Raw genomic sequence first — 23,096 nt, forward strand, 5'->3', positions numbered from 1 at the left:
AGTAATAACCTGGTTACCCTTTAAAGGGCAATGACCCTATCATCACAGTTTCATCACTCAGCAGAGAGGAGGCAGTAACACACTCTGGGGTGGCGAGCTGCAAGAGGTTGCAACATCTGCAGACTCTGAAGGTCCTTGAGAGCAAATCCTTGTGCAACTACTCCCCCTCTCTTTGCACAGCGGTTAAACACTCCACCCGACACGATATAACTGTGAGAAACAAAACATCCTGTTTGAGTTTTTATTGTAAAATTGGAAAAAAAGGAGAGAAAGAGAGAAAAGCCCCAATAAGCATTTCTTTTTGATACATATCTTTATCTTACCATAACCATAAAAGAAAAGTGGCTGAATAAATAATAAATAAATAAAATAAATAGATAAATAAACATCAAGTTACATACTTGACCTGATAATTATAAAATTATTTAATCATCAATCATTAATATGAAGTAATCTAAGCAGCAAGTATTAAGAAATGTCAACAGGGGAAAATGTTTGGTTTCTCAGGCTAATACAGAACACATCGTTTTTTTTACATGTTTTTTTTTATAAAAAGATACTGCTTTCCCTGTCAGTTAATCCATGCTGTACTGACGCTGCCACAAAAACAGGTGGCGCTTTCCTTTAAAAAAGAAAGAAAGAAAAACAATACAACCTGTGAACCACATGTTCTCCTCCAGGTTAAACAATAGTTCTGAGATCCTCTTTTTGCGCCCTGTATGTCAGTTAAGTCTTCTTCACAGACTCCATACTGCTGTTTATATGTTTTTGTATGCTTTGTGCTGAGAAACCAGAAAGTTAATATCTTTATAAAGCGACCCACCCCCTCCCTAGAACCCCTCCCCCATTTCAAACCCTAATCAATATGTATCTAAAGAAAGGTCCTGTGCTGATTTTCCATAATATACAGATTTCATATTTATAATAAGCTACTATCCTTAGCATTCAAACCATAGGCAAATAATCATATTGTTAATACTAGTAGTACCGTAATCTTTAACCCCCCCCCCCCCCCCTCCCCCCCCAGCCCCCCATTGAGCATGCTCAGAGATTGCAAGGGCATTGTAGGATGACAAATATAAAAAAAATGTATGGATGCTAGAGTGAAAGAAATGTAGAAAATAAACTTTAGATTGACCACATGCAACTGAAGTATATAAAGATTAAAATAAGTACTGCTATTTCCTCACATAATTACTGGATTTTTGCTTTCAATTAAAAACCTCAATTAATTAATTTCGTTTTTTTTGTTTGTTTTCCATTTCATTTTGTTTCCCTTTTCTGAATGTCCTACTGGATATGTACAGTATAATTAGGTTTATGCTCGATATCCACAAACCTTCAGTGTTTTAATTTCGTTCGATCAAATTTCATTCTTTCTCTTGGCAGGATGAAATTAACTCAACATCTTTTCCAACTCATTAAATTTCAGCCACAGCTGGCATCTTTAATTTGCATTACCCGAGCTGTTGTGAAGGCCACATTTAATTTGATTTTAATAATTTAAAAAACTCTCTAGTAGAAATCCCATAAGAAAAGATTTTTGAGTGGGTTTATAAGGCCCTGCATGGCCCGGGGAAAGGAGGGCATATATCACAGATCCTAAAGCTGCTGGGCCTGACAGGAGAGAGGAAACTAACTGTAACTCACCAGGGGGGAAAAAGCTGTCTTCTGGCAAATATATATGAAATCTAACCTTTTCACTAGGAAACTCTATTGTATATCATTACAGCCTGCAAGAACCTTTGTCCCACAAGTTTATGCTATATCACATAACCAAATACTTCTTCTAGTAATGAATATTTCCTGAAAATGAACACATTCCTAAGAACATTTTCAAGGAATCTGGCACACGTTTAAAGTCTGATGAGGAAATGCAGTGGATATGCTTGCATAATTTGGCAATTCATGATGAGAAAAGGCATTTTTAAAGGCTTTCTTTTTTTACAACATCTAAGTATTGCCTGCAAGAGAACAATATGCAGTGGAGAAGGGGAGTAACATTTGTTAACAGCCTCCTGAAAATGAAACCCCTTTCTAATAATACTGATCCTGTGAACCGGGAACCAAACAAATAAAGAGAATTAAAAAATGCAGTCACCAGGACCTGGGGAGCCATTCTGCTGATGACATTTTGTGGTTTCAGACTATGGAGGCATAGCAGTCATGTTCTCTGAAGAGTCTGCGTACGTGGATGCGGCCGTAGAGACAGCATTGTGATTCGAAGCACTGATGTGTCTAAAGTTTAGAGAAATAATCATAGCGCTGAGGTCTCAGAGTCCTCGGGGGCGAGCTGCTTCAGTGCAAACTGACTCAATGAATGGCATGTTGGAAATACTTTCAAATGAAAAGACAACTGAGTGGATGTTAGTTGAAGAAATATGAGAGTGAAATGGATAATGGAGAGTAAAAGCAAATAACGCATGGACAAAGATTTCATCTCGGATGTACTGTATGTGGCGCTCTCCACAGACGTTGATAGCTTAGTTAATTAATCTTATCGGGTATGGCGTGATGTGTCGTGACCACACTGTATAGGAGCCATTTGTGACCGCTGCTAATGGTAAGCTGTCGTCTTGTCGAAGCAGCAGCAGCTGTAGCAGCTACACTTACAGGCCTGCTGCTGTCTAATTGATGGATCATTTTGCTCTTAATTTGACCTCCTAAGGCTGGCAATGCCAGGCTGTTCCTCAACGTGTACAAGCTCTTACTGTGCTATTATACCCTTTGGAAAAAAAAAAGAAATACAGCTGCTCTTCACTGAAGAACTCGTACAATTTAGTCTAAACACTTAGTATATACAGATCCTTTCGCAGCCATCAAATCATCTCAAATGTTATATCTATGAGCAATAATCTCTCAGATTTAAGTGCCTCGGAGGTGTCCCACAGGACATCAGGTTTGAGGTCCCCTCTGAGACTGTGGATAGTAGTTAGAGAAGGACAGGGCTCCCATCCAAGTACCGAGAGAAAAATGGACTCTGTCACTCAGTCAATTCATTCAAAATGCCAATGCGTAATTGATGGAGCATCTCTTGCCCCGCAGTGCTGCTCCCCATCTGATCAATATTATCATTATCCTAATTATGCTGTGGGTTAGCTCTCGGCCCCCGTGAACTGATGGTCCCTATTAAGAGAGAGATATGCTGGCACTTGGAGGTGAGGAGAGAGGTGGTGGGGGGGGGGGGGGGGGCTGCTCCCGCCTGCTGAGAGCAGCTGGAGGGGCTTGGCAGCGGGACGGGGCACGACCCGGCAGGGACCACTGTGACACGACCATGGCATTTTTTTTTACAACTGCTGTCAAGCTCATTTGTATATTTCATTAAGCGGTTACAGATGCTTTGCCGTGTCACTGCTGCGTATCCAGCTCGACCGGATGGCACTCTCACCACAGTGCTTTATGGTCAGATTATCGGTAATATCAACGCCTTAATGATCACATGGAAGTACTTTTGCGTCAATTATGGAATTGCAACACGCTGACAAGAGCAGAAGACAGCGATACACGGCTGACTACACTGTGGATGGTAATGTTGGCTTTAAGAGGCTGTTATTGTGTCACTTTTGGCACCGTGTTCTTCTCCTCCTGACACAATAACACCGACAGATCACACCTCCGAGATGAAATGCTGTGATATAGATGAAACAATGGGTGGCAAAACAACATATCTGAACATGCCCGCAACAATGTCTAACCCACATAGTCTACCCCCCTAAAATAGTATAGCTTTATACATTTTTTTTCTGTTTTGTTTTAATATTCCTTAAACCCAGTAGCTATAAATGTAAAAGGAAAATAAAACAAAACCCATTTCCTCTTTTTTTTTTTTTAACCTGAAGCTATTATTTCTTCTTAAGTTTAACTTGTAATATTATTAGTAGTAGTTTGTAGTATTAGTATCTTTAATACTATATATTACTGTTCAGAACAATACAAATGTTTGGTCCTTTGGTCCCTTAGGGGTGAAAGATTTGCAGTTCTACTGTTGCTAATGGAAACCCCAGTGACCTCCAAGAGTCATAGTTCTGCCTTGCTGAGAGACGGTGAGAGAATAAGAGAAAGAGGGAAAGAGAAAGAAAGTCTGTCAGTGGACGATTGGAATAGCTTCTTTTTTTCCACTGTTTTTCTTGATCTTCAAGTTTTAACCCTCATTTGTCCAGTACAGTAAAAGCCACAAGCGCCTCTTTCCTTATATATATGTGTATATAATATGTATATAGAAATCTATTTGTTGTTGCTGCTTTTTTGTTTGTTAGTTTGTTGCTTAATTAACAATTCAAGTCTCAACAAGAAAAAGTTCTGTTGTTCAGTCTCATCACATCTTTTTTCAGTTTTTTTTTTCTTCTCGTCTTTCTTGCACTGTGCCATCTGTTACTGTTAAGTCCCCCGGTGAAGCGTCTCCTCTTCTCTTGCATCTTCTTCTTTTCTGCCGTAACCTATAGCTTCATAAGTAAATGCTGATATGTCTTCAAAAATTCCTTATGTGTTGATTTTTTTAAAACATATTTTGCGCTCAAAGAAAAAAAGTGTAACACCTCCGAGATATCTTCACGTGTCCTCTAAAACCTGGAGAATAGAAAAAGCAGAAAGAAGGCCATTTCAGATCTCACTGCTCATTAAGCTGTCATTACAAAAAAAAAAATGTATTTCTTGAAACTTTGGAGAGTTCAAAATGACTATTAAATCAGTGAAATGGTCTGGAGAGAGCTAACCCGCACTGGCACACCAATCAATCTTTGTCAATCATGACGATGACAGATTTTCCTATAATGAATACGACTGCTGTGAGGCATATCAAATCAACTCTGCAGATACTCAAATTCTAGAAACATTTAGAAATGAAGATTTACTGAACACAAAGTTCATTCAATACTTACAGCAAGATCTTAACATTCAGGCTGTCTGAAGAAGCAGCGAGGACAACATTTGGCCAGATGTCAACTGCCACTTCCACTCAAGCAGAGGCACATCTTCAGCTTTAAGAGACACCATGTTGAGGATCTAAATCCTGGACCGGTGACAGGGCTCTGACACTTTGCTGGCTCACCTGTGCTGCTGCAATGAATACTGAAGGTAGGCTTTGTCAGTAAGGGCGGCTGGCATCCTTCGGTCTCTTTAGCTGGACTTTCAACCTCTTCATCCCGATCTGAAAGCCGTTCATGGCTTGGATAGCTGCCTGTGCACTAGCAGGGTTGTCGAAGCTCACGAAACCTGTGAGAAAGAACAAGTTAATTAGCCCTGTTGAGAATTAGGAGAATGCTCAGTGCCTAAACGAGCTATTTTAGAATGTAAATCAATATTCAGGGGTCATTTCTACAGCAAAAACGTCTACTGACAGGAAGAGCAACTTGAAAAAGGGAGAAACACATTTGTCTGTTGATCATCATGGCTGACTGCCTCCTGAAGGAGTCTAGAGGGCGTAGTTGAGGCAGTGTGCATGTTTCGGCTGCTTAGCAAATGCTCAGTGCTTGTGACAGTGTGTTAATACGTTCTTCCCAACTGGAGATGGATATAGAATTCTATTTTATTTCTCACAGTTGAATATGTTCACAGTTAAAAACCAGCGGCTTAAAAAGTGAGTCTAACCAGCTGCTTATGTTGCACAACTCTAAAATAATCTCCGGTAAAGACCGCTTCGGGACTCCAGATCCAAATCTAAATATACTAACAGTATCATGATGAGGTTGTCCATAAATATATTTTTTTCCTTAACAGTTTTTATTTGGAAATGTTTACAAGCATTTTGAATAATTGTTCCTTTTCCCCCCCCATTCACAACAAACAGCGTCCACTCATCCGCCTCAACCTATATCTTCAACATCATCTAGAGAAGGAGCAATACAAAATAGATTGAGGTCACATAAAGTCGTACTCTATGCATACCATCTTTTTTGACTTAAAATACTTTTCAACATCTTTTTCTGATATCCCTAGAAATTCCAAAGTACAGAAATGAATGAGCACAGGTCCCTGGGCAGAGTATTTGGAACAGAACAAGAGCAAACATAGTTCATCATGGGGAGTCAAGTCTGCATTTCCCCCAAGACACACCCCCTCCTCAAACCTACGCTGAACATCCTGTTTTCATCATGTGTAAAAATAAAGCCTTGAGGACTCAGTGACCAGAAACGGCAGTGGAGTGTGTCTATGCTTGATGCGCTCCCCTGTGTGTGTGGTGTCATTAGGAGCAGCCGATGACCCGTGAAAAGCAGCAGGAGCCTCCCCCTCGTCCACAGCCACCTGGGAGCGTGTCTGTCTGGCTCTGGGCCGGCCCATTAGGGCGAAGGCTGAGCTGAACGCAACTCTGAAGAAAGTATAGAGGCAGGGGAAGGATGTGAGCGCCCCAACCCACCGTCAGGTTAACGCATACGGGCCGGGAGCAGAGATGAGATGGAGAGGAGATGCAGGCTTAGAGCTCTAAGCCCTCCGCTCAGTCCTGTCACACATTACAAGTGTGCTTTCTCTCTTACTCTGTGTTTCCTTGTCTTTTGCACCCCATCAATCTACGTTTATCCCCTCTTTCTCCTCCCTAGATTAATTACACCAGTGTGCTCCCTGTTTCCCCAGGCCTAACATTATGTTGTAAATGCATAGTGTATAAGTCAATACTGCAAATAGCTCCTCTTTCATGAATTTATATGTTATTAAGTCCCCCCAGGGAGACGGGACTGCCGATCAATTTTGCCCAGGGTTCTGCTGTTCCCTGAAGTGAAAACAAATGCTGATCCATAATCGTCCTTTGCCTTCCCCCCCCCCCCCCGCGCCTGTCTCCTCAAAGTTGTTATAAGCCCTGGGGCTTGTTGGAGTGTGTTGGCTGACAGGGCTAAATGGGACGGGAGGCGTGGAGGTGTGTGAATCAGCCTCAGCGGTGAGGGTATTGACAGATATTGGGGTTACAGAACGGTGATGTGGATGCTGATACAGCACCTCAAGGTTTTCAGGTCACACAGCTGCCAACGGAAACAAGGACATGGGCTCTGATCGACTGCATCATGGCTAGTTTGGCTACAATGTATTCAGCACATTTTCTGCAGCACTGATGCCAAAACACAACAGTCATCAAGATGCAAATTCAGGTCAGTCAGTCAGGCAGGCAGGCAGTGGCAAGATCCTTCACTCCTCTCTGTCTGAGGGCTGTCAAACATCATCAGAGTCAAGCATCGAAACAAATATTTGTTTAAAAAATGGTTTGGGGTGCAGTACGAAAATAAAAACTCCCTGTGAATAAAAAAACATAACTTCACCCAAAAACATCTGAATAATTGGAAAATAATATATAAAATGTCAGACTGCAAAAATACATTTGGTTTTGCACCAGAGCTTGTTTCTGTGTCCAACTCCTGAAAACATCCATTAAACATTTCCCTTGAGTGTATTTATGCAAATATGTGGCTCGGTTATTCCCTCCTGTATTGCTCTCTACTTCTTTAGGAGAGGCCATTATTGCATGTTTATGTCAGTGGTTAATAACTAGAACCTCATATTATCATATTATATCTAAGGAAAAGTCTGTCAAAGTGTGCAGAAAGAGCTAAAGTCCATGATTCTTACCCACTTGATATCAGTGTGTGAAGGGGGCATGGAGAAACTCACCGAAGCACTTGCTCTGGTTGGTGGCCCGGTCCATGAAGACCTTGGAGGAGATGACGGAGCCGAAAGGCATAAACATCTGCATGAGTTCATTGTCTCCAAACTCCTGTGGCAGGTGGTAGATGAACAGGTTGCAGCCCTCCGGACCTGAGCAGAGAGAGAGAGAGAGAGAGAGAGAGAGAGAGAGAGAGAGAGAGAGAGAGAGAGAGAGAGAGAGAGAGAGAGAGAGAGAGAGAGAGAGAGAGAGAGAGTTAATGGATGAGGAACAGAGAGAGACCGCTGTGAATTTGTCTTTTTGATCTATGCTGTCTCTCGTGTCGACTAAATTAAGATAAGTGGAAATAGATTGTCACGACGTCTGTGACATTATCAGCGATAAAACATAGCTGTTCCTAAACACATAAAAATAATTTGAAAAGTTTTTGCATTGATTTGCTGATACTGAATGGATGGGAATTTATTTAACATTTCTATTTTCTGATTAAATATAAATACAGACTAAATCAAGATAACAAATTACATTTTTCCACTGGCAACTATCTGCAGTGTGATGAATGTGCCGCCAAAGAAATACAATCTGATCAATCAAATATATTTTTTAAAGTAAATGATCATGTAAACAATGTGTTAAACTGAGGGTTTCAATCATACTTTCACACCGTCTGTCTTAAAATGTATTTCAAATTTTGAAAACACACAGACATATTAAATACTAAAATGACTATTACTAATTCAATGCAGATTACACAAGGTCAATGCAACATGAATACATTATTATTGTGAAGACCTACAGTAGGCGTGAGTGGAAACCATCACATTGTGTGGCGAGTTCCTTTATCTTCAAGCAAATCTACATTAATTACATTTTTCCATCTTGCTTGCAGATTTTTATCATATAAGCTTTAATTATTCCTTATAAAAGAAGCGTGGGCCTAAGTCGATCATATGTAACCTATTTTAAGACATATTGCACATTATAGTGGGATTAACTTTGTTCTTTAATCTCATCATTTTTACATGTATTTGATATGAACTGCAATCACTTCCACTGTTCTCTCAGCTGTCCAACTATATTAATCCATTAAAAAAGAATGAGAGGTGATCAGTGTTAAAGTCATATTCTTCTCTCACCCTCAGTCTTGATGTGTGTGTTACACTGAATGAGGTGTGTACAATTCTAAAGTAATATTGGTTTCTCATTCTCATCTTCTTTCTATGTCTATTACACGGGATGAGATGTGTGAAGTGTAAAAAAAGAAATAATGTTCTCTCACCCTCACCTTCTCTCTGCTGCTGCTGCTGCTGCTGCTGGATGACCTGGGCTTGATGGGGCAGTGTCTGGCCAATGGGAGTCAGCGTGGTGGTGGGGTAGATTGCTGCAGAGAGAGAGGAGGGAGAGGAAAGAGTACAAAAGAAAGAGAGAACGATGTCAAGGATGCTTAAGGTCGATCACACAAGCATAACATGTGTAATCAAAGGCCCTGTGATGTCGCTGTCCTACACTGTGAGAATACATATAACCTTATTCATACAGTACTTAGCCTGCAGTAATCGTCCCGTAGCTGCTACACATTTAGCATTTATGACAGCACAGTAAACAAAGCTGTCTCACACCTGTGTATTGCTGTACTCCAGTGAATGCTTGCTGGAGGGTGTCAGCAGCGGTGGGGCTCTGGGTGGAGTATGGCGGCAGGCCGTTGGTGTACATAGCCTCCACAGCGGGGTGTCCGTTGGGCTGATGGGGGATCCCGGTGAACCCGTTGACGAGGGGCGAGACAAGGCTGGGCACGGAGGTGGTGATGTTGGCTGGTGGAGAGCTGAGGCCTGCGGGGGGGAAAAGGTTTACAGTTAGAGGCTCTGTCTATATAGCTCTACAATGATACTACAGAACAGTTATAAGGTATTAAGACGTAGGTACGGTAAACAAAATATTGACTTTAAATTAATGTATTATGTCAACAGATGTCACATAACTGTATTAGGTTTAGCAATAATATTAAAGGTCTCCTATTATACTGTTTTTCATCAATATATTATAGGTCTCAGATATATACAAACATGTCTCTGAAGTGTTTGGCTCCGAACACAAAACAGATCATTGCAGCATTACCCATAATCCCCTCTGTTTCAGCCCTGTTTCAAAAGTGCTGATTCTCTGTCTGTTACTTTAGATGAAAATAAGGAGCAACTCCCCACGCCCCTCTGAGAGATATTTGGTTAAAAAGAACGCAATGGTGCTCTAGGAGGAGATTCAGGTGATAAGGTGGGGGGGGGGGGGGGGGGGTTACCTTGGTTGGTGATTGGCTAATGGTTACACAAGCCAAAAAAAAAATCGTTATGACATCATAAAGTAGCCAAAATTGGATCAGCTCATTTTCAGACAGGTTTTTATATAAATGGATCAGGACAAAAAGAGAGAGAATCTTTTTTCCTGAAACGTTCAGAATCTCTTTACACAGAGGAGACACATGTTGATGGAAAAGTGGATTTTGCATAATAGGTGACCTTTAAGACGTCGTTACAGTAAAACAAATATTGCCTTTCAATACGTGTATTATGTCAACAGATGTCACATAACTGTATTAGGTTTAGCAATAATATTAAGTTATGTGAAATCTGCTTACACAATACATTTAATTTAAGTCAACATTTCAGTTTTTTCAGTGTAAGTCTACACACAGACATGCTTTCCTATTGCATAGAGATAGTAAACACACCCCAGGACAAGCAGATATATATTCACACACACACTCACAAAAACACACAAAGCACTACATCTCCTCTCTAATGCAAGGACACGGATTTGTCGCAAGTGTGACACATATCAGCCATTTGTCGTGACACCTCCTGCAGGAGAGCTGGGAAGTCAACCTATGAAAAATGAGCCTGCCCGAAGTGTTTGTACGATACCCTGCTGGCTCCTATGCTCAGGATGATGAAACCACGATGCAACTTCTGGAGTAAAAAAAAGGAAAAGGGATCTGGACTGACTAGAAGGAGATTACAGGGGGAGATGATTTGCTTGAATGAGCAGGTGGCAAAAACACAAAGATGTCTCCTACTTTTGCTCATCATAAAACAAGACAAAATAACAACAGTTGGCAGTTTGACAAATGGGCGGGTCATAACATATATGGTACACGCCTGAAAGGCAGCTGCAGGATGGTTCATGAGCGGAATTGAAATTGGATGCTCCCTGTCCTCTCGCTTTCAATGAATTTTAAAAGGAGAGGGTCCTTTGGAAAGTGTTTCCAATTATGCCAGGAACATCAAAGTACCCATTTTGAGCAGAATCTCACTGTGTGATGGTCTCTCTAAAAGGGCTGCTCCGTGGCAAAGCATCCAAGCTCGTTGAAGTACAGCTCCCCTGAGGACCACCTCTCAATCTGGAAACCCTAGTCCTGATTGGACAGAAAGCCCAGGTTGTCACGGAAACCCTCCAGCAGGCCATATCACCTCAATCTGGAGCCAGAGTGAAGAACCCCCTTTGAGAGGTGGTCCACATAGGGTAAACAATCACATCCCGTATACATATACATAGTGATTTATGCTAATGCTACGGTAAATATGCTGTACATCACACGCTGTAACGTCCCACCACTCAGTAATATAATCTACATACCCATACATAATTGCTTTTCTTCTTCTCTACCTACTATCTTCCTCTCCTTCTCCCCCTCCTCTCCTTGCCTCAGCATTTAAGTCATGAAGAGTCTGACACTCAGGCAAGCAACTGCAGTGACCGGGGGAATTGCCCGGGTCCAGTGAGAGCTGTTGTGTCTTTGGCACTGGTTTTCCTTTTTCTTTTTTTTTTAAGCCTCCCCACGATTGCTTGTTTCCTGCGGAGCTGTGATGAATTAGACTGCAGCTTCAGCCCATTCTCCTACCGGGGCCCAGGAGACTGCTGCTCCTATTCTGAGGGCGAGAGACAGCTAGTCTGCTCGGGCCACACGCACTTTACTGTACCGCCAGATAATGCACCCTCTCCATCATCAGGCAAATTCATTTTCCAAGGCTTAGCGGTGCTGTGGGAGCGCGCTTCTATGTATGTGTAGCAGTTGTAGGGATATACGCAGTAGCAGTGGTAGTAGTGGGTGGTAGAGTGGATCCCTTCCATGCAATTACATAAGTTCTAAGGGTCAGCAGTTGGACATGACATCTGCGGTAAAGTAGGCCACATGATAAAAGTAACAGATTGAGGCCACCGAGTCCAGACAGGTTATCAGGCTGGAAATGTCACAGCAGGGAATAAGCGTAAAAATCATAACTGCAATAAAAACAACATTGATATTGCAGAGAGGCAAAGCTCTAAAACATTTATCCACAAAAACGACCGGAATAGTCCCAAATACTACAGTGGCTGGGATATACATGTATTGGATAACAAGATGGGTTTGTGGTATAAGAAAAAGAGAATAAGCAACACCACGGCCAATAAAACAATGATTACAGGAGAAAGCCATTTATGTAGCCTAGTCATCATCTTTATCCTCACTGTCACAACGACCCAATATCCAACATGAGCCGGCCACGAGGATGTTCTCCTCAGTTGAAATGGGGACGTATTTCCTACTACCCTGAACTAGAAAATAACAAGACATTTTCATTTTATACCTCAGTGGACACATAGTTCTTGCATTGTGGGAAATGGTATTCATAGCCTGTTTACAATGCACACGCAAGAGTGCGGATGTCAGTGTGTTTTGGCCTATAATAATGACATGTTGTTTCCCCACTGACATACCGTGAATTACATATTCTATACAGCTAGCTCTTAACTATCACTTCCTCACTCTTATTACTGCAGGAAAGAGGTCTGCAATGCAAAACACTATGTGTGTCAAATATATAAATGTTATGGAAGCAGAATTACATTTATATTCGTGCAGGCTGCTTCATAGAGAGGGGGAAACTGTTGATTTGCTCCTTGCCACGATTGCTTCACGAGAGAAGTCTTCAAATGCGACAGAAGCATTTATTATGCAAATGATACATTCAAATCAACGAGCAATGCTATAGCCATACTGGAGAGTGCAGTCATTACAGGCACAAGGACTGTCTTTTGCTGGAGCAAGTAATAAGCATTCAAAACAGATGCTTTCAACTAGCTGATTCAAAATGTGATGCATTTAGAATAATTGCTGTCTGAATAATATATCTGAATATGAAAAAGGGCATCTCAGTTGGTATACCAAGAAAACCATGTGACTTTGAATACTATACCTTATATTTCTGAAGCAAATGAGATGTGAATGTACCTGCTGTTTTGTGTTAGATAATGAAAGATTGTAACCTATAATTTCCTCCTCAACTGATTGAAAAATGTAAAGAGTCTTTCCACTTAAAGCCCTGAATCTATTTTCTCAAAGAGTAAGAAAAATAAAATGTTCTGTTTGGTTGGTTGGTATTTTCCGTGAGAGATCTGGATTCAGTTGGTGGGCTGCCAAGCAACTGTCAATCACCCACACCCACACAGTCCTGATGACGCAGATCAGATGATTAATGTTTTACTTTGATGTCTGCTTATTTCGTTATGCGACGTAGATGAGAGATATTACAGATTTAGTTTAAGGCTTCATACTTTACCTTTTTATGAAACAATGTTAAACAAACGTGCAGTCCATCTGTACTCTAGAGTTTGAGGATCCGAATATAAAGGACTTCAGCTTGGCTAGAGTAGGATTATAACCTTTATTCGTGTATTCAATCTTCCTTCTGTTTCACATCTCCTTTCTCCACTGATGACCTTGTGAGTGTTAGTGAGAATGTGCTTGTATGCTCATGACGTCACTCTGATTAGCAACTTAACGTGTTTGGCTGCAGGCTGGAGTGGAAGCTAGCCTCAGCAAATGAATCAATAAATAGCTGGAGAAGCAAAAAACTATCTTTAAATCATCAAAACACAAAGTTCATCATGTTCTTTGATTATGAGCTTACAGACGAACTCTTTCTGGGTGTCACCATTCAAATATCCTCTTCATTTGGACAGACAGAAGATGGGAGCTTTGAGGAAATTTGTAATTCAATTGAACATAAAGAACATTGAACTCAATTTCATACAAAAGAATAAACCCTTGAGAAATATTGGTGGCCACAATCCATTTCCCTGCTTTAAAAGTCTCGTACAAGATGCAAACCAACCACTAGCAGGCAGCACTTGCCTATACGGCAAAAGTCACTTTTTACCCTGAGCCTGTGACCTAAGATTTTCATTGTCGCTGTCACTACCCGATCTGCAGCTCTGCCCGATCTGCAGTGCGCATGACATGTGCGAGATGGTCCGCCATATTGGACAACTCCGGATGGCAACCCAAGTAGGACACTTGACACAGTGGCTTTTTGCAAAGCTCAAAAATAAAACTCGAGAGAGATGAGTTATTGTTATTACAAAGTGACTTCACTATTATTTAACAACTCTTTTTATTGGGTTCTTTTATTTGGGGTTAAGTACATTGTCAGAATAAGTGAGAAATGTATTTAACTTCTGTTAGACTGCTATCATACTGAATACATAATTATTTACTGTGAATGTATGCACAAATGTATGGCATACAGCTGTCTAACAGAAGTTAAATCCATGTCTCACTTACTCTGACAATGTACTTAACCCCAAATAAAAGAACCCAATAAAAAGAGTTGTTAAATAATAGTGAAGCCACGTTGTAATAACAATAACTCATCTCTCTCTCTCTCTTTATTTTTCAGCTTTGCCAAAAAGCCACTGTGTCAAGTGTCCTACTTGGGTTGCCGTCCGGAGTTGTCCAATATGGCGGACCATCTCGAACATGCGCACTGCAGATCGGGCAGAGCTGCAGATCGGGTAGTGACAGTCATACCTACACTGTAGCTATGTACAAATGACAATAAAAGCCTTGAATCTTGAATCACCAAGTCAAAAAGTCCCCCTGAGTAAAGTCTTAGACAAATAAAAGCCACTGGTCTCCATCAAACCCAAAAAATATATTTAAATAACCGGGTATCTTCACAATAAATACAGAGATTTCTTTATTTGTCTTGATATACATATTGGATCTAGTATGAAAATGTGTATTCTTAATCTTAAAGGTAGGTAAGGATGGAGAAACCAGCTCGAGTGCGCTAGGCTAAAATCTGCCCCTTCCTTCCGACTTCCTTACAGAGCCCCTCCTCCAACGCACATGACCAATCAGGACACAAGATAAGTTTGTGCACAGATGGAAGGCTGACAGGCAGGTAGGCCATCCAGTTATTTTTGATTGGTCGTGCTTTTTACAACGCTACGGCTTCCACAGATGAAGTTTTTGTATGTATTTATTGTCAAAGCATTTAATATATTCATTGCTGTCGGGATGTTAAGAGCATTTCATGGAATATATAACAAAAAGTGTTTCTGAAGTGAATTACCTACCCCACCTTTAAATATCAAATTTACCCCGGGGCAATATAATAAATACAATTCCCACAGAAGTGCAGTCTCTAGTGCTTGTGAAGCTCGGTGATTGTTGCTTACACACACATCTGATTTTGTCTGGCCAAGAACTGTGGCAGTGCTCTCTAAAAATACCCGCACACACCAGCAGAGAAGGGATTTTGCTTTCACAGAACTGTTCACTTGTGCTCCTGGGATGTGTTATATTTCTGATGCAATACGCCTGATTCAAACTGAAAGAGGGTACCTTTGGATTAGAGGGACAAAGGCCCTTTGAGCAAGTACACGTCTCTACGTTGATATCTTTGCCCTTACAGATGCAATGATTGTAAAGGTATTCTTGGAAAGAGTATTCAGTATTCATAAGAGCTAATACAGTGAATGCAGTAAAGATGAAAGGGAGCTGGAAGCTGAAGGTCGCAATTAAGACACAGGGGTCATCTGGAATTGAACTTATTATTCCAAATAGCCACGATGCGATACCTCTGTGTGTCTCATTCGTTCTCATTAGCTTAGAGAAACCATTATGATGAGTTTTTTATTTTCTTTATACACACATTGTGGCTGGTTAACTTTAACCTTATGGCGATCATTTAAATTAAACATGAAATATACACTGTATGTTGAATATGTACGATGCGTCGCTGAAGACAGGTGCACACAGTCGAAAGACCACTTTGTCAGCTCATTAGTTTCATGTTTTCCGTCAGCATGGAAGTGTTTTGCATCAACGGTGTAACCATGCTCAAATCCAGCAGGGATGTTGTGGCACCTCCGGTCTGTCTGTGGAGCCTCTGCAGTATATCGTGTGTGATATGTGGCTGTGCATCCCATGCAACAGAACATTAGAGTGACTTAGATGACACACTCTCATCCTAACAAAGCGTCCTTGACACGACGTGTTCTTCACACACCCGGCAGGATCCGCTCTCTCCATTCCTCCCTTTCTCTCCACCTCTTTATCTCCCTGCCCTTCTATTCCTGTTGCCTCTCTCTCCCTTTCTTTGTTTAACTTGTATTTCTTCTGCAGAGCTCAGGGAGCGGCACCTGGTGAACATTATTTTCAAAAAGCATCATCATGCATCATTGTAAGGATACATGCTCTAATCAGCTGAGCCATCTGGCAAACGGCTTATGCACCATCGAGCTTAAATGCGTTGCATCTGTTGATCAAATGGATGTCTCATTGTTTTCAGAGTAACACCCTTAACCTCTGAGTCTCTCTGTACTCTGCTTGCTGTCACAAACAAGATTGTTTATGTGGCAAGAGGTTATACTGATCATTTAAATACAAGATTAATGTCAAACATTTAACAGATGATCAGGCAGGGTTTTTCATCTGTTAAGCTTCTATTGGAGCTTTGTGTTAATGCAGAGCCGTGTAGGTAATTACCATAAAGGTGGTAGTCTATCTGTCAATGACTTTACCTTTCTACCGTTTATGCTTTTAAACAGTTGACACACTTTCCAAATCTCAAAATGTAAAGATTTGTTTTGAGCTCTAATCTAGTTGGTGAGACAACTTAATGTATAAATTACAGCTCTGTCGAAGCAGACAGGCATTGGCTACCAGACCTTCAAAACAGATTCTGATATAACAATGAATTATTCCTCTGACTCGGGGCAGACATTCTTCTGTCTCTCACCAGTGTGAGACTATGGCCTACTTATACAGTCAGCCTTGCCAGTAATGTTATGTATTCTTTCATTGAACTCTAAATAAGTCATAGCCACAAGTGTGAAAATGGAGAGAGACAATGGCTGTGTAAACCAAAGCAGCGAGCTACACTAGCAATCCTGCAGCTGCTGGCAGCCACACTCAAATTAATGAATGGAGAAAGTAGAAATAAAACATTTCATATTTATGATGGTCCTTGAGAATTCACGAAAGCCATGCTTCTCTCAAGGATTAATAATATATTACCTTCAATAATAAAAAGGTAATCAGCCAACTGTAGCTTACACAGTAGCACGTCCAAAAGCAGACACATGGCACCACTTCACACACCAGATTCATAGACTTAGAGGCATTCACTTCTCTAACAAACAATACATTTTATTGGAATTTTTTTCTTTTCCAGAATACAGCATTTCCTGAAATGTTCCTTCTTATTAGATTCAAGAGAATATCCCACAAATTCAGCAATATTTTCTTTACAGCAATGCACTGATTTTGTCTTTCGAGAGGCCACAAAAGAGACACAAAACAGCACAAAGCAATTAGACTGGCGGACAAAGGCTCACACACACACACACACACACACACACACACACACACACACACACACACACACACACACACACACACACACACACACACACACACACACACACACACACACACACACACACACACACACACACACACACACACACACACACACACACACACACACACACACACACACACACACACTCCTTGCAATAGAGTTGCACAATCTTTCATCAGCACTATTGTGTTGCAAAATATAGGTATGCATGCAGAACACAAAGATCGGAATTGTCATACTGTCAGTGCTTTGCCCATCAAAAAAGAGGCTTCCCGGCAAGACTGAGCACCACTTTTAATCACTGTCTCTGATTGATTATGCCCGCACAAAAGTGCACGCTTTGCACTGAAAACATCACTGTGAATATTTGACAAATGGATCCCCTCTCTAGATATATTGCTCAAAGTAGAAAATGATTGTGGGTGTACTGTACACACACAGCATGTTCCAACAATTCACTTTATGCACATGGGTTCATTTGGCATGAATGATTTAAGGTTAATAGGTGTCCTGTAGCCTTTCCACTCCTGGTCTGCTGTCTGTCCTGGTTATTGGAATTCAACTGACTGTTGTGAAGTAAGTTAAGCACAAAAACAGTGTGTGAACAACAAAAACTGCCCTTTCTTTGAGTCTGTGAATAAAGTACAGAACACAATACAGACTTAAGAGAATGTTTTCTTTCCCCACAGGAACACAGTGCAGAGAGAATTTGATATAGTGCAGCAAGCTTGTCGTAAAGATTTCTATGATGGCTATAAAGAAAATCTAAGAAAGGCCTTGTTCCACTCCCTCTCTCTTTCACTCACTGATTGGTTTAAAGTAACCAAAGTCATCACCTTAAAAACTCAATACTGCAGTGTTGACAAAGTAGGTGAGCGGAGCACAACAAAGACTTGGTTACTGTATTATTTATTTCGGCTCATGCTTTTGTTGAGTGGAGAATCTTGAAGTTTCCTCTGTCTCAAGGAAAACCAAGCACTGCTGAATAAGCAAATGTTATGCAGTGGGTAGGTATTTCAAAGTCCTTCCTTTTCCTCTGTAATGTATCGGCATAGGAGGTGTTTGTTATGGAAAACAAAACCAACTGCATGCAGATCATGCGCTAGGGCTTCAAAGCGCAAGGTCAAAAATCTATGGGGAAATTAGTGCCTTATCTTTAAACTTACTTATCGAGATTCCTTATTCTGCTGCTACTTAACCCAAATACTTTCTGCATCCAGCGAGTACATAAACATGCAAATCCGATTGACTTTGTTTTTCATCTTGGTCTTTCTTGCTCTCCAGTGAAATCACTTCTGAAAACCAGTGAGCAGGCAGGCATCCTTTCGGCCTGGCTGCAGTACTAGTTATATTCTCACGCTGCACACATACACACGCGCACATACACACACAGACATGCACATATGCAAATATTCCTGCAGACAAGTTGACCTAAAAGAACCCTACTGGTATGAACAAAAAAAATACACCCACGCAACACTTACACACACTAACAGTAAGACATTAACACAAGCAAACAAGAATCTCGCTCGTAATAATAGTAACCCACCCTCAATCCACAAAACCCACATACACAAGCACACAGAAGCAAAGGGAATAAAACAAAAGTTCTCACCCAGTGTTTGATGGAACTCACTCGACATCGGGTTCATGGGGTTGTGTTGGAGGCTGTTGATGTTGAGCGCCCCCATCTGGTGGATCTGTGTGGCGGGGAAGGCCATGCTGGGCGTGAGGTAACCTCCGTGGCTTGCTGCCATGATGGCTGCCTGCTGCTGCATGAGCTAAAGAAGAGGGACACGGAGAGGTGGGCGGAGGGAGGGAAGGAGGTGTGGAGTGGGTGTTTGGGAGAGAGCAGGGGGGAGAATGGGGTTCCGAGAGAGGTGAGGGGAGGACAGACGGTAAGGAAAAATATAGTACGTTGGGAAGGAGTTGGACAAAGATGGGAGAAGGGAAGCATGAGAGGAGAGAGAACGCGTAGAACAGAGGGAGGGATGTATGTTGAGGTTGATGGATGGATAGTGCATGGGAAGTACAGAGAAAGTAGAGCGGAATAAAAGAAGGGGAAGAAAAAAGAAGCCTGTCAACCTATGTTTAGTGAATCTGTCTATTCTCCCAGCAGGAAGCCTGTCGCCAGCTGCAAAAACGATTTAATAGCTGTCGGTTATGGCTCATACAAATCAAGACATTGACATGTGGACATTATACTTGCTCAGGGAACAGGCAGAGTTTGCAGAAGAGTTGCACTTCTTATTCATTTCATTTTCAAACTTCCCTTCACTTCACTTTGGCTGAATAGGTTTGCCGCAGATGCTTGATGTTCTATCATTTTCCCGGCCTCATCTCTGATGTTTCTGATGTATTTGTAATGATTGCTGCATGCAGCCTGACATTCACCCAGACTTTCAAATTAGCTTTGTTTCATATTTATCTCAGAAACCACAAGGCCTTTCTCTGGGCTACTTTCCCAAAATGTTAGGGCATTTTTCAAAAAGAATGCATTTAGAGTTGGAAATTCATTAAAAGGTGCAGTTTTTGTTGAATAGCTTTTTTTTTAGAGACATACATTTGCCAAAACAACATCATGTACTTGTCACTGAATCCAGACCCTGATTTATTAAAAGAATATTTGTTGATTGTTTGTAGCAAGAAACTTAAATTCCACATCATGTTAGTAGCGCAGTATGTTAGTCAGAACATTGAAATGGTGGTCGATTTTCAACCATCGGACAATCCCACAAAGACATAAATCAATAGCCTTTCATTCACTCTGCATACTACTTAGCGTGAAGTGAGAAGTTAGAGCCGAAAATGTTTTCCATCAAATGCAGCCCACAGTGTGTTTATTCATGCTCACATGCACCGCTGCCCTGCACTGCACTCACACACAAACACAAACAAAAAATGACATGAAGAACGACTGAGTTTTCTACTTGAGTTTCCGCACTCAGCTTAAATTCTCCCTTTGCAAACCATAAACTGAATGCCTAACTCAGAAGAAAACCCATCATTGTACAATGGCTTTTGCAGCTTGCGAACCAGTGGGTCTATCTAGCGAATCAACAATCTTTCGCCGGCTATGTAGTGATGCAGACTTGTGTGGTGTTGGAATACAAACACAGCTGGACCGACCTCTCAGCATCTGGTTAATGCTGCTTAGCTGCTGCGTGTCAGGGGAGCTGCTGATGGCCGTGGCCCGAGAATGACTCGTATAAGCAGAAATCAAACTCTTCTGCCACTGGCGCTAATGCTAATGACGATATTGTGAGACACTGTGGGTAGAGAATGCCACTCGGCTTGTATTTGCATGGGGACCCGGCAACGGAAAAGCCAATTATTTCCCCTCAGTGCCCCTGTCAGGTAGCCTGAAAGCGGCTGTCCTGCTGCAGAATGCCCATCGCTGGCATCTCATCCATTAGCCACATGCCTTGCCTCTGCTATCTATTAACGCCTCTTGTCATTTGCATAATTTCATTGTGACAAATGGGAATCATCCATTCCTTTCCAAATAAGATGAATTGAGCCTTTAAGGGGCCGTAGCTGCAACAGACAGCAAAGGAACAAGAAACTAAACAAAAGCAATGACACGGAAACAAACAAAGAGGTCTAGAGGGTCTGTGGCTGCCTTGCTTTGGCGATGCTGTGACTGCCCCCCCATTAGGATGTGAACAGGGTGAGACTTCAGGATGAACGGGCCAACTGGGCTGGTATTACAGAATAAATAAAGTGTCACAACACTCGCTGTTTTTTGGTCTTTTTCTCTGGCTCTGCTCGCTGATACTCAGGACTTAGAGCTAATTCTAATAGGCTTGCAGTCTATTTGTTGTGGGCCTGGTGGCCTTATAAAAGCTACAAGCCTGTATGGAGCAAACATGGAGTGGGAGTAAAGACCAGCCTCTCTCCCAATGCATATTTTAGATAACGCAATGCTTAATGCCTTCCGTCAGATTGTCATGGATAACAACTCTGGCATTCATTGACGCTTCGTTCCAAATTCAAATGCAGCAAATTGGAAACCAAAGCATATCATTATGTTGGAACGCAGTGGTTAATACAAACTGGCTCTGATAAAAAGAAAATAAATAGCAGCAAGCAGAGTGGTTATGTTGACAGAGATATTCAAAGTCGTTCCATTTTACTTTTCATATGTATATGCTTTTTTCCCCCTTCTTCTTCTTCATCATTTCAAAAGGCATTATATTCAAAAGCAATTCCCGTTTCTTTATTTATGCACCAGCCAGCAGATAGCAAATGTCTCCGGTGGAGAATGAGCCGAACTGAGTCTTCATCGTCACAGACACAACCTTTTCTGCTTGCTCTTGAAAAGAAAGGAAGAGAGAAGAAAAGGCAGAGAGAAACAAGGGGGACAAAAGAGAAGCGCGCGAGATGAAAGGGAGCAAAGAGAAAGTTGCCCGGGTTCCCGCAGCATTCATTTAGTGTCAGACATCTGCTTTTTTATTGCAACCTGATGGCATTACTCTCCCCTGGTGCCAGCAGGCAATCACCTCTTTATCACATGGCAATTATCTCTGTAGCGCTGCTCTGTGACTCGTTGACTCTCCGCACTGTCACATGTGACCCCTTATAGAACAACCAGCCGGGGACAGAGGCAGAAAGGATAGAGAGAGACAAAGAGAAGGAAAAGAGTGAGAGGGTGAAAAAGGTTGAACCAATAAGAGAGAGAGTAGGTCAATGAGGTGAAGAACAAGACTGAAGACAGAAGACTGAAGCTCAAGGGCCTCATTTGTTACCCCCCATGCTGGCAGGCCGTATTTCCACGGAAAGATTTGAATAGCTTATTTCATCTGAGGCACTTTGTTGTGTGTGCGGAGCGAGTCCTCACAAGTATCGTACAGCTAAAACCAGGTCATAGACGTGTGTGTTTGCGTGCAGGCAGTTTTCAGCACAGCTAAATGATGCAGTAATCTGTTCCCATCATTCCTCATGTGTGCTGTGAAGCCGTTTGAACGCGAGTCCCTCCAACAGGGGGAGATGTTTCCTAATGTGAGTTTACAGCCATCATCCTCCCTCTCATCCTCCCACACATTGTCACTATTAGTGCCAAGTTAAACCATTTTTCTCGCCTCTCATTTATCCATCTTCCACTCAGTCCAATGTATGTTTTTAGGCAGGCAACAGGGGCACAGTGCGGAGGGCCTTTACATCTTCTCCTTCCCTGCGACACAGCATGTATTCCTCCACCTGAAGAGACCAAGCTAAAATGGCTGTCTTCCCAGAGAGACACGGCTTTAAAGACGAGGGAAGAAAAGTGACTTGAATCAAATCTAATCATGTACAAATATGATGTTTGTGTCTTGACGGGGGAATACAAAAAGGTAATAAAAGCTGGTTTTATTACTCACATTCAGCGAATTCATGGGAGAACTATTACCATTCACTACTAACACTGGAATGAAACAAGGAATCCCACTCGCTCGCTCTCCCTCCGCTTGCGTTTTATGAAATCACCTTTTTGCAAATAGGATGTCTCCTGTCAGAGCACACCAGTGTCTATCGTAAAAATGGCACATGTCTCATTTCTGGCATATGTTGTGAGTGTTGTACCCCTCCAATTTGTGTTCGGAGCCCCCTCCTTCTCCTGGTTTGACTAAAATCCAATTTACTGGCTGTCAGCTCAACTCTTTAATCCTATCCACTGCTGTAGTGGAGAGGTAGCTCTTTGAATTTACCATTTACTGTACTCCCTGGTTATAGCTATATATACCATCTCTCCCCAAGTCTGTATTCTATACTGTGCCACCTCCTCTTCTCTTGGCCAGTGAGTATGGAGAGTGGGCGAACATGTAGTGTGTCTTTGGAGATAAAGTCCT

The 23,096-nt window shown here is 41.7% G+C and overlaps 1 protein-coding gene across 1 annotated transcript in view; it reads right to left on the reverse strand.

Annotated features, from left to right (window-relative positions):
• Positions 1 to 480: 480 nt before the first annotated feature.
• The window catches only part of celf5a (cugbp, Elav-like family member 5a), a 36,136-nt gene continuing 13,520 nt past the window's right edge, over positions 481 to 23,096 (reverse strand). Inside the window, exons 4-9 of the mRNA XM_079641950.1 lie at positions 18,884 to 19,049; positions 9,205 to 9,414; positions 8,865 to 8,966; positions 7,594 to 7,737; positions 5,048 to 5,211; positions 481 to 4,566 (exon numbers count right to left, since the gene is read on the reverse strand). Of these exons, the coding sequence (XP_079498076.1) occupies positions 5,084 to 5,211; positions 7,594 to 7,737; positions 8,865 to 8,966; positions 9,205 to 9,414; positions 18,884 to 19,049 (750 nt within the window). The 3' untranslated portion in view covers positions 481 to 4,566; positions 5,048 to 5,083. The remainder of the gene's footprint in view (positions 4,567 to 5,047; positions 5,212 to 7,593; positions 7,738 to 8,864; positions 8,967 to 9,204; positions 9,415 to 18,883; positions 19,050 to 23,096) is intronic.

Source organism: Notothenia rossii (assembly GCF_949606895.1).
Source record: "Notothenia rossii genome assembly, chromosome: 1".
Taxonomy (NCBI): Eukaryota; Metazoa; Chordata; class Actinopteri; order Perciformes; family Nototheniidae; genus Notothenia; species Notothenia rossii.